The 13,345-nt window shown below is 24.1% G+C and overlaps 1 protein-coding gene across 1 annotated transcript; it reads left to right on the top strand.

Moving 5' to 3' along the window:
- Positions 1 to 2,566: 2,566 nt before the first annotated feature.
- On the top strand, positions 2,567 to 12,505 carry LOC113549696 (centrosome-associated protein 350-like). Its single transcript, XM_026951109.1, is given in 22 exon segments — positions 2,567 to 2,810; positions 2,965 to 3,209; positions 3,291 to 3,395; positions 3,398 to 3,477; positions 4,296 to 4,361; positions 4,434 to 4,547; positions 4,661 to 4,774; positions 4,958 to 5,024; positions 5,090 to 5,245; positions 5,306 to 6,177; positions 6,248 to 6,358; positions 6,462 to 6,599; positions 6,999 to 7,123; positions 7,210 to 7,447; positions 7,509 to 7,680; positions 8,864 to 8,993; positions 9,062 to 9,228; positions 9,289 to 10,547; positions 10,620 to 11,016; positions 11,549 to 11,616; positions 11,728 to 11,832; positions 11,906 to 12,505. Coding segments are annotated over 21 exon segments (5,247 nt in total). The 5' UTR covers positions 2,567 to 2,810; positions 2,965 to 3,046.
- The last annotated feature ends 840 nt before the right edge of the window (positions 12,506 to 13,345 follow it).

Raw genomic sequence — 13,345 nt, 5'->3', positions numbered from 1 at the left:
AAATAAAATAAAAAATAAATAAATAAATAAATCCATTTATGAAACTTTTATTTTGCATATTTTTGCATTTATTGATGACTTTTTCGGTCATTTTTTGCCTGTTTAGGTGTCATATTTTCTTTTTTTAAAAAAATATTTCAGGGGAATAGCATTATTAAAAAATCAATCAACTTCAAAATCAAAATTCAAATAAAACCAATATATTTATAAAAAAATTTTTTATTATTAAATAAATACATTTTTATGCATATAATATACTAATATAAATATAAATGTTAAATTAAAAACCATTTTCAGGGCATTTTATACCATTATTTTTATCATTTTAAGTGCATATCTTATTGCATTTTTTAAGGTTTTTTAGTGCATGAAATTCACAGCCCTACTTATAATAAGTTATATTACAGTAATCCGCTTGACTCCTACTAACTGTACAATAGAACTACTGTATCCACTAGCTCGCATTTTTTTTTCTTAATATAAAGTAACATCCGTAAAGATTTAAATGTTCACTAAATATTTATGTTAAAATTTTCTAGACTTGATATTATTTTTACTTTATATTAGCTATTTATAGACATTTGGAAATTGTCTAACTTTTTTTTATTTTTGTTGATAAATTGTTTGATTTACGGTAAAAATGTTTAAAAATTTCATAGAAGTTTCTACATAAATTGTTTTTAATGTAATTTAAAAATAAAAAAAATACACAGGTACGTACAATTTGTTTACATTTATTTGATATATATAATATTATATAAAAAATTTTAGTGATTTCAGAGATTTTTCTTAGTTTAAAAGATATTTACCGACAGTGTAGACGGTATAGTAAAGACTTGAAACTTTTTTGTTCATCAAAAATTATACTTATTACTATATTTTCTATGCTTAATAAAAATTTTAAGCTATTTATACTATGAACCTATTTAAATTATTTTACTTGTAGGTCATTTAGGATTTATAATTTAATGAGCGATATATTTAAAATTATATGTTATTTTTGGTAAAAATTAAAATAATTTACTTCTACAATTGTACAATAAAAGAACAATAAATTAATAATAATAGGTGTCTAATATAAATAAATAAAATATTCAAAATATTCTTAAAAGTAAGGCCGGCAGTCTCCTCTCAGAACCGTAAAATGATATAATGATGTTTCATTGAATTCAAATTTATCACATTTATTTATTATTATACAGATTCATCTACTCATTAATTCAACGACGAGATACTATAGACCGAGTTCCTCGGTTTTTCTGTCGAATTGATACTATCTAACATCTTTACATATTAAAATCGTTTCACAAAAGATATTATTATACTTTACAAATTTATTGCATTTTTTATTTTACATCATGTAACAAATTAATCTACAGCAATTAATAATTATTAAGTTTAATACTTAATATATAATATTATCATCGTTTTTGAAACGAATTGCATTTTAGAAAATATTAGCAATATTAGTTTCAATAATAACAAAATGTAATTAATGTATAATACCTACTATCATATATTATGGTTATATACTATAATATAATAAATAATATTATAATCATCAATCACATTAGCTTGATAGTTATTTTATAAATTAAACAATTGTGCATACTTACAGGAACCGGTACTATCGGTGGTTTCTAGCTGTTTGTATGTCGCACCACTTTGGCGTGTAGTTGAGTTTTGTTGAACATGTTAATTTCTTGCTGAGTATAAGAAAAAAAATTGTTGAGTATTAGGTATACATATCCAACATGTTTGAAAATAACTTGGGCGATAAAGACGATAAAGTGTTTAAATGTTTTTACTTTTAATGAGATTGAGACTACGGAGGACAGCGATCGAGTACCGAAATCCGAGAATGATGATGAGAAAAAATATAAAATGGAAAAGCTTGGGGTTTGGATTCCATTTTGGCGTCCATAGAATAAACTTAAGATCGTCTATCGGGTCATGTGACCGACATGTGACGGATGGTGACCATTCACATTCCGAAAATTATACAGGAATTTTTGAGAGGAATATTTTGAAAATAAACGGAGGAATCATCGATGAAACCTAGACAATAACATCAACGGAAGATGGACAATTTTATTATTATTCATGTTATGTATTTTTCTATCGATTTTCTCCGAAAAATCCAAATGTGATCGACTATTGGCGTATTTTTCGTGTATTACCAATTAACTATATAACCAAATACTTGAAATAATATATAAACATAATCTATTTGAATAATAATATCTATTCTTTATTTTATTTGCAGCTATATTGCTATAATGCTGTTAATGTTATTATATTACTAGAGAAAAGACACATACATACAGTTAAAACTATCAAGTAATAATATATATTATGCTTATATGATAGATAGTTAATTTCGAAAAATTTCAATGGACAATTCAAAGCCTCAAAGAGTTATTTTCTACATATTACTAATATGTCTGTGGTTATTTCTTATCTTAGATGTTTTGGACTGTGGTTACTGGTTTCAAGGTAACAACAATTAAAATTTTGTAAATACTAGGAATATTGATAACAAACTGATAATAGCATTCGTTAACTCGGATTCATAATAATAATATAATAAATTGTTATATTCTATGGTACACTTATACTATTTTTTTAAAAATATTCTTGTATCAAATAATGGAATAAATCTAAAATGTGTTTAATCTATTACATCTTACGTATTTAATTACAGCGTGTTATGTTTGTCCAAGAAATAAACCAAAAATGTCAGTTTAAATAATGAATGATCCAACATTACAAAACTATTTTATTTCATCATAATATACATTGTAACTTTGGTTAGTATAATATTTATTTCAATATATTTTGTATTTTACTACATTAACTTGTGTAGTTAATGAATTATGATCATTTGTGTTATTTGTATATGAACCAAAATTATTTTATAACTAACATCATATTATATTAAATTACTTAAACCATTATTTAAAGTTTTGTAGGAATATGTCAACTCAAGGAAATCTTTGTTTCAATTTATAACAAAAAGTGTAAATAAACTGAATTAACCAGAAATATGATTCATGTATCAGAAGCTATAATAATGGACGATACATGTAAGAAAAAATCTAGACCATATTATATACCAACAGTTAAAGATACAATTCAAATTTCAAATAAACCAATTATAAGACCATCAATTCCAACAAAAAATGAAACTATTCTGCTTAATGAGCAATGTAAGTCATATCTAATTCAATAATAGTTTGATCACCCAGTAATTCATATAATAATTTTCTTAAATATTTATATTAATTTAGGTACACTTCCAAAAAATACTAAAGCTATAGAAACAAAATTATTTATTGAAAAAAAGAAAAAAGAAAGAACTGAAAAATGTAAATTAGATATATTAGAAAAAAAAAAATGGCAGAAGAACGAAAAAAAAAGTTAGATCAATTACAAAAAACTACAAGAGAACTAGCTAAAGCTTCTATCAAACAAAAAGTAATTACAATTTATTAATTATATTATATGAAAGCCAAGAAGTCATAATGGATATTGGGTTGTATATTATGTCCATAGCATAGTTAGTTAATACTTTGGATACCAAAATTAAATATTCAATTTATAATCCAGTAAAATCTTTGTTTACTCATATTATATTATAGGTACAGCAGATCCTCGATAGTCTGGACCCCAATCATCTGGTGAACATGGTAATCGGGACAGCATATAAATCCATTTGTTTTTGTAAATACAATGAACTTATGTAGTTTATTTGGAATTCCCGGAACCCGATTAATCTATAAAATATTGTTATTGACAAAAACAATTTCGTCATTTTTATTGCCTACCTATTTTTATAATTTAAAGTACAATAAATATAAAGATGGTGGAAATAAAAATAAAAATCTTTGTCATTTGAATAGGTTATCTTGAAAAACCTCCGGTAATCGGTCTGAATTTGTCCAGACTATCAAGGCTCTACTGTATTATATTATATTAATATATAATAATTTCCTGTTGTTATTGTTTATTTTATGTATTTAACAAAACTCATGTTTGTTATACAATCGGTTACATTGATAATACTAAAAATTACCCAGTATAAAATAATCAATGTATATTTAAAAACTTAAATATTTTTAGTTGATAACAAAAATGTGTAGGATATTTTTTTGGAATAATGAACAAGAATTTAATGTATTATCTAACCAAACCTCAGATAAACAATTCCTATATTTAAGAGTTTAATTTTCTCTTATAATAACTTAAATTGTATATTGAAACATTAAGTTTTACAAACATACTTACATTTTTAGACTACCCGTGTTCAAGACGAATGTAAAATTGGTATTAATTTATCAACTGAATCAAATGATCCTAAAGTACAGTACTTAGCATTAATTATTTTTATTTATTATTAACATTTATTTGTTACTTATAACATTTATTTTTAGATGGATCAAACGTGGTCACCTCCACCGTCTATAGTTAAAAGTCATAGAAAAGTACAAAACGAGTCAATAAAAGATTTTAAAGTTACAAAGAAAAATTCAAATGATACAAAAGATGTAATTATTTTTATTTGATTTGTTTTTAACTATAATACAAGATATTCCTAACTCATAAGTTTGTCTTTTACATATATTAAATATTATATGATACTTATAAAATCAATCTTTAGGTGGATCAAACATGGTCACCTCCACCGCCTATAGTTAAAAGTCATAGAAAAGTACAAAACAAGTCATTAAAAGATTTTAAAATTACAGATGAATGTACAAATGATACAAAAGATGTAATTATTTTTATTTTATTTGTTTTAACTATAATATAAGATACTCCTAGCGCTTAACACAAGTTTTTTTTTCAAACATTATTTAATGCAATGGGAGTATAACATAAATTATTATAATAATTAATTAAATAATGAATTAACACTATATATTATTATTATTATTATTTTTTTTTTAACCATTAGATTATAAGTTCATGTACATCTTCAAAAACAGCAAATAAAATTTCAACAACAAAATTAATTGAGCAAAGTAAGTAGTCTGCTTAATGCATTACACTAATACTTATCATTTTTAATTTTTAATTGATTTTTTAGAACCTCAAAAACGTGAAGTTACCAAACCTGAAAATTTATTATCTAAATTAGTATCTAATGATGATTATGAATTATTTAATAGAAATTTATTTGATATTTCCATGCCTAAGCTAATTGATACTGATATTTCTTTCGGTCAACAAGTTAATAACGATGGTAAGGATATTGTTTTAAGAATATTAAAAATATAAAGATTAATATAATTTATATTTTTAGTAACCTTTTCAAATAAATCATGCCAAGAAAATGAAAAACAACCAGATGATGTTGCTTATTTAGATAGAGATACATTGACTATGCCTGACATTAATTTGAGTACAAAGCTTTCAGACATTGTAAATAATAGTACTAAATCATATACAGGCTTACAGTTGCCTATTAAATCACACGAGGAAATTATGCTAAGTATTGACCATCTAGAAGAGCTTCAAGAATTGTTGTTAGATCAATGTTTGCCAGTTAAAACGTGTACTTCAGAATCCACACAAACTGAGCATTGTAATAATATATTATCAATGTCGACTTCAAAATCTCCACCACCTACAATGAATTTTATTTCAATATTGAAATCTAAACTAAATTTACAACAATCAAAAAATAATAATTTGGATTTCAGTGAACCTACTGCTGATTTAAGTATAAATGAATGCACAATTGTAAATAATTTGTATTCTAATAAAATCAATAATCTTGATTCTACTGAACTTAATCAACTAGATGTAAATGTGTGCGATGAAGAGACAAATTTACCAAATATTAACCATATTGAACCAAAAAACTGTTTAGCTAGCTATACAACTTCATTAATTGATGAAGAAATTAAGCCAAAGTCTAATAACCCATTTTCAATTAATATTATTGAGAATAATAATTGTGAAGAAAAAGTAAATACAATAAATAATGACAAATTATTTACTAAATTAAATATAATAACTAATGATGATATTAAACAAGTTGTAAAAAAACTTAATTATGACTTTGATTTGTTAACAAAAAACAATTGTTGTAATTATTCAAATAATTTACGTAATACTTCCATAAATTTACAATTTGATGAAAATAATACAAATAATAGATCATCTCATTGTGTGAGTTATAAATTAACCAAATAAGTTAAATTATTATTATTAATTTTTCTTTTCTTTTTTTTTTTATTAGTTTTCTGAAATCCATGATGAATTTCAAGCAGAACTTGATACTCTGGACCAATTAAATGACTCCTTATGTGATATAGAAAAAATGAGCTGTGACATGTCAATTAAAACTAATGTATTACTTATATATTTTAATATTTATAATTATCAATTCAACGTACTATTTTATTTTGTACTAAAATTTTAATTGATATTTAACAAAGTTGCAAAAATTACAGGAACAATCTATCGAACTGAATGATCACTCCAATTCTAATAATGATAGTGATATTGCTGCACCTTTTTCCAAACTAAATGCTTTATCATCAAATATGATGGGTGTAGATAAAACAATAACTGGCTTTTCTATTCAAATGGTAATCATATATATATATATTATATATTATAGTAAATATTTAGAGTGAGTCCGTTTTTAATAAAAAATTTAATACTATGATTATAAACAAATGTATATCGACATCAGTTTAAATAAAACAATTATTTCTTTAATTATTATTTATTTATTTTCTTTCTTTATTTGCTTTTATGCTAAAAGTTTTAGAAGTGATGTAGCTTCTGATTATTATATTGACAGTATTGATTGTCAATCAGAAAATGAAAAAAATATTATTTAATAACCAGTAAATTAAATATTTTGAATCACATAAAAATATTTTTTAAAAAAATTGCTTAAATATTAATGCCAATCAAACTGTTTACCTAATATACTATATTTATAACTATCAAATATTGATAAAATTTATTTTTTTTTTTAGTTTGAACAATTAATGAAGGATGAAAAACTCAGGGCAAAACAACACCATACTATACTTAGTTTGAGGGAAAAATCTTTAACTAATCGTTTAAAGTGGGAAATTACTATGTATGACCTTCAAATTAAGTAAGAACTTTTTTTTTAATAATTTAAAGTTCTTTGTTCTATTACTATATTTCATTTTAACTATTAATATTATGCACATTTTAAAGAAATTTCAAAAACAGACCCAGTTATGAAAAACAGTTTCAATTGTTCAAACAAAAACAAAGAGGTACTGTAAAAAAGTTAGAACACTCCTTGTCGCAAGTAAAACGACTTGGTAGAGTAATTGATTCAGTATATAAGCAACGCTTTATAATGCTTGAAGAACATATTCAACATTTAAAAAATGAATCTTCTTCCAAAAAAATTATACGTAAATTAAAAAGCTTAGATCAATTTCCAAAGGTAATATTTGTCTATTAAACCTTAGATGTACTTGAGAATAATAAGAAACATTTGATTTTAGAAAGAAGATCATAGTTGTCAGTCAATGAATTCTCATGTTTTTAAGCAATTTTATAAGTCTGATGATTTTTATAATATTGATAGTAAACATGATAAAATTAATCCAATTGAATCTAAAAATAATACTTTACCATCAAAGTTTGAATTGGATAAATCTAAAATTATATTACGAAGTGAGTTCATACATTGATAATATTTGATTACTTAACATGTAAACTGTCATGAGCCTGTGGGCAACCTAACACGGATACATTAAGAGCAGGCACGTATACAGGGGGGGGGGTTGTGTGTGAAAAAATTGTTTTATTATGTTGCTGCACAATTTGTATTGTTAAATTTTGTACCCCCCTCCCCAAAATTTTATTTTGTATATGTGCCTGATTAAGAGGACATAGAACCTGCACGTATTGTCCTCGTCTTACATACATACAACATAGCAAATTTTTAGCCAGCAGTTCAAACCCTCATTGTTTTTAATATACTATATTTTTTTATGGTATAGAAATAATGACTTAATAATAATTGATTCTTTTATTTTTAGTGTGTTTGGTAAGTTTGGTTAGGTTAGTTGACTGCCGGTGACCTAACGACTTTCATTTTAAATTTGTAATACAGTAGAACCTTGATTATCCAAACTAATTGGCCCACACCTAGTTCGAATATTGGAAATTAAAAAAAAAAGTTTTTTTTAAACAGTTAAAATTTTATATTGTGTACATACATATTTATTATTATTATTAATATTTTATTAGAATTCCATACATTACATTATTAGAAATACATTACATACATAGGAACATAATATATAATATTTATTATATTGTTTTTAAATTTACCCAGTGATGAACCCGAAACTCGAAACCTGCTAAAAATGTTAACTGGTTTCAAACCCATAACCCGTAACCTGAAATATCTTAACCCTTTTTGACTCGCTGTGTTCGGATACGCTAATTGTAGTTCGAATAATAGAGGGTTTGTATAACGGAGGTTCGGATAATCAAGGTTCTACTGTATTCAGATTTTTCCAATTGAAACGCTATAATTAAAATTAAGATTAGACTCTCCTATTTATAAATACATACACAAACATTACAGTAATGCCCTATTATTTAACCGTGGTTCCACAGTTACATATCCGTATTAGGACGCTGGCGGGCTCATGGCAGTTATCATGTTAAGGTGTTTAGTATTATACTTTTTTACTTATTTATAAAATAGGAAAAAATTATTTTTATTATGTATTGCTCTATTAGATTCTTAAATAAGTTAATTGTTTATCATATTATAATATATTAGTGCATTCACTTAAAAATTTTATGTTTAATTTTTAATAAATATTAATTATATTGTTATTAGATCAAGCAACTAGTCCTATTAGTATTGAAACTAATATTTTAGATCAAGTTCAAAACGTTGAAGTTCAAACAGATGTTAGATATTCTTCACAGTCTGTCATTGATAAAGCTATACAAACTTCTAAAACTAAGTTAGTGTTCAATTTTCTCTAATAACTATATAAATATAGTAATTAATAACTAGCTATAAAATGTTTAGATGTAACTATACCAATAATGAAAATATACAATCAATTAATTGTATTGATTTATCTTATAAAAATGAAATATTTGATACAATTGAAACCGAGGATAAAAGATCACTGTCGCCGATTTTATCAACAAGTCCTGTTAAACTGAAAAAACATATTTCGGATACATCAAATAGTAAATAAAATGATTTAAAAAATTGTTTGACTTAATTATTTATGTTCATTTATTTTTAAGGTACAAATTCAGAACAGAGTGATATGGATATACGAATAATAACTTTACAAGAACAACTTGAAGCTAGAAAGTTAGAATCTTTTAGATTGAAAAAAGAACAAAAAAAACTTAGATTAGAAAATCTTAAAGCTAAAGAACAAGATCTTTTGAAACAGATAAATTTATATGACAAGAAAATTGAAGAATCAAGAAAAAGCTTGATGGTTGAAATTAAAAAAAAAAGTATGCACGAATCAAAGTTTTCAATAAAAAACCATTCTTCTTCAACAAATTCTAGTTGTTCTATTCTTCAAAATGTAATTAATAATGAAAATATTGATAATCAATATATGGATGAATCAGATAGAATAACATTGACAGATGGGAAGACATATTTCTTTCCAATTGCAACTGATGCGTCATGTGATCATAGTATATCTCTAAATAAAACAGTAGATGAATTACAAAAAAAAAATATTAATGAATCAAAGAAAAATCATAGTAATATGTATACAAATAATTTTGATTCAGTGAATATTGATAGTTATAAACTTACAGAACAATCATTTCAATCGTTAGAATCAATTCCAGTTTTTGAAGGTACACAGTTACATGAAAAACACACTGTAAAAGAAGTAAATACTTCAAAAAAATCTAACGAAATTAAAACTGAAGTAAATATTTTTTTTAAATCTCAACCTCAGAATACTTTAAACATTGAAACATCAAATAATGTCAAAGCAAATTTAAAGAAAGAAACACATTTGTGTGAAGTAAATGAAACAATTGACAATGGTATACATTTAGATATTGCTTCATGTAAGTATTCTATTTCAAATCAAAGTATGTCAGAAACTTCAAATAACCAAGAACCATATCTAAAAACAGATAATAAAAAGTCACTGACTATTTATGACAATATTAACTGCTCCGATACAATAAGTTTATCTGATAGGAGTGCTATTCAAAGAAAACTCTTAGTTAATTTAAACAAAAATGATACTGATGTATGTGAAAAGCTGGAAAACAGTGTCAGTCAATTTGAGGTACCTAATCATAAAATAGGTTTAGATGATATTTATAGTTCAGATTTTACATCAGATGATTATACATCGGACTTTCAAGGTTCATATCAATTTAATAAAAATGATAATATTGTAGAATTAAACGACAGTGAACAAAGTAATGAAACTTCTTATGAAGAAGAAAGAAGTGAAGGAGAAATAATGTTTGAGGATAAAACATTTATTGAACAATATTCGGATGATCATACTAATTTTGTAAGTAAAATTATAGTGAAAAGTTATTTATATTATTAATAACTAAACCAAACCTTTTGTATTATATTTTAGGTTCAAAACGATAATTCTAATGACGAGAAAGTAAATGCTATTACTACTAATATTTTTAATTGTCTTCTAAAAGATACAAAAAAATCACTGAAATCTAATATGAATAAATCGTTAATTTGTTCAAAAAAAAAAGATCTTAATAATTTAACTGAAGAAACTCCATTATTATTAATCTTAAAACGTGAAGAAGAGAATCAAAACCGGATTATTCTTTCGGAGCAAGCAAAAATTATTTCAGACGTACTTTTTAAGCAACATTTCCAACCAATTTTTACCGATATGCTTCAAATGTATTTACCTAAATTGAATGAAATAGAAATGGAAAAATTAAAAGTATATTTAAAGTGGTCTTCTTCTAAAAAAAAAAAACTGAAATTATCAGAATGTTTAAATTTTAGTAAGTGAATGATTTATTTTGTTATAAAACAGTTCTTAATTTGACTGCTCTAAAATGTTTGCTTATGTCTTTATTTTATTAATGCATATTTTACTGCTTGCTGTCTTGCTTTTTTTTTTGCACCAATATATACTTCAACTTCATAATAATCGTTTTTTACATTAGTTTGTGTGCATATTTATCTATGCTTATAATTTGTATTATTTATTGAGTAAATCAATTAATATTTTTATTTTATTTGTTTATAAGTTTTTTTATATAAAATAAAATTCTCAGCCAAATTTTAAGTCTTGAAATTGTGTTTATTAGTTGAACATTTGTCATTTTAAAATTTAAGTAAAAAATTTGGATTCAATTTCAAGTTTTTACATTTTTTGTAGGCACTTGTTAGATTATTTTCATTTATTTGTTGTTAATAACAACTTCATTCTTATGCAATTTAAAAATATATAATTAATCATGTATTGCTTCAACTTTGTAAATAATGTAATATATGTATGTATTGTATATGTATTTATTGATTTTACTCTAGAACACAAAATTAATGATGTTGACAATGAAAAATCATTTGAATTGTTTTATCAAAAGTATCTAGAGCAGGTAATAATAACAATTTTAAATATATAATGTGTTTTTAGTGTTCTTATTAATTTATCAAATTAACCATTTGGATTTGTTTGTAAGTTAATTTTCTAATTTAATTGGTTTTAGAAGAAATCTCAAACTTATCAAGATGAAAGTAACGATGTCATGCTCAGTCATACTCAACAAGAAGCAGAAAAATTAAAACAAGAACAAATACGTATTGAAGAAGAAGTATACTGAAGCCTGAATGACTTTCTCAGAATAAATTATATTTAATAATATATTGAATTTTTTTTTCTTTTAGATTGAACGTCTTCGCTTGTCCGAAGAAGCACAATTTTTTCTAAGAGAAATACCTAATAAGCCACCACCCCCTTACAAGAGTCCCACAAAAATTAAAGCACTTATTGACATGCCTTATACATCTGATGAAGTTCACAAAATAGTTTTGACAGCTGCTAATCAAATATTCAATGGTTCTCAAAGCCCATTATCAAATGACTTTATTATAGATTCAGATTCAGTTTTACATGCTGATTATAAAATATTGATTTTTGATTACTGTAAAGAAATTGCAAATGATTTATTTATTGATGAAACAAATTTACCTTTATGGAAAAGATCTATTAAAGGATTGAAAAATTTTAGGGCAAAACCAAAAAATCCTAAAGATTTAAGTGATATAGTTATAAAAAAAATGAATCGGATTATTGACCTAGATGAGTGTGAAGAAAAAGTAAATAAATTTGTAGTAAATCAAATGCACGAAGAGGATAGTAAATGGACTGATTTTCAAATGGATGAATTAGAAATACAAAATAATATAGTTCAAAGTTTGATGAAAAAATTGATTTGCGATGCAATTACAAATACCAAAACTAATTTTTATTTGAAATTTATTTAAGAAAAGTTTTATTTAGCTTAATTGATATTATATATTAACTATTTGTATGTATATTATATATTATTTTATATATTATTATTTATATATGTAATATATATATTTGAATTTTTTTTACTTTTTTAATTGCTATTATTTTTTTATTTTATTTATAAACATTTTCAAAACCATTTTAAGTATAAAAAATTAAAAATATTGTGGGGACATGTGATATTAATATTTAATATTGTTAGAAAAGTATTAAAATAATTTGTATTCAAAACATATATATTAAATGCGCCGCCCAGACATCTATATTGCTATTAAACTTTTATATTAAGCTTATATTATATTAGACCTTTTTTTATTGACAAAATTGTTGTGGGATTTATTTTTATTTATTTATTTATTTACATTTAATTCGTAAAACTCAAATTGTAAAATAAAATTACCTATAAACTAAACATTGACAAGCCGATAGCTTATGATGTTAAGATCTCGTTTCCAAAATCCAATGCGTTATAATTATAAATAGTTAACATACTAACATCGCAAACCCAAATACCCAATATTGTACATATTATATAATATGTAAATATATGTATAAAGTACGTCCATTGTCCATGGTATTAGTGCATTACCAATACAATAATACAAACTTATTAAACTTATTTTTATAAACGAAAAATGTACACTTTTAACAACATTTTTAGCTCAAAATAAGCTGAGGGTGCTAAACACCCTCTGGCACCTCTGTGGCCTGCATGTGCGACAATGGCGATGTTATTGTTTTAGAACATACATACATTTTTAATGTGATGTATAGGTACATATATTGTATATAATCGATGAATTGTCGCATTG

The sequence above is a fragment of the Rhopalosiphum maidis genome, chromosome 1, assembly GCF_003676215.2.
Source record: "Rhopalosiphum maidis isolate BTI-1 chromosome 1, ASM367621v3, whole genome shotgun sequence".
Lineage (NCBI taxonomy): Eukaryota > Metazoa > Arthropoda > Insecta > Hemiptera > Aphididae > Rhopalosiphum > Rhopalosiphum maidis.
The sequence above is the reverse complement of the archived record's forward strand: the minus strand, read 5'-3'. Positions and strand labels throughout refer to the sequence as shown.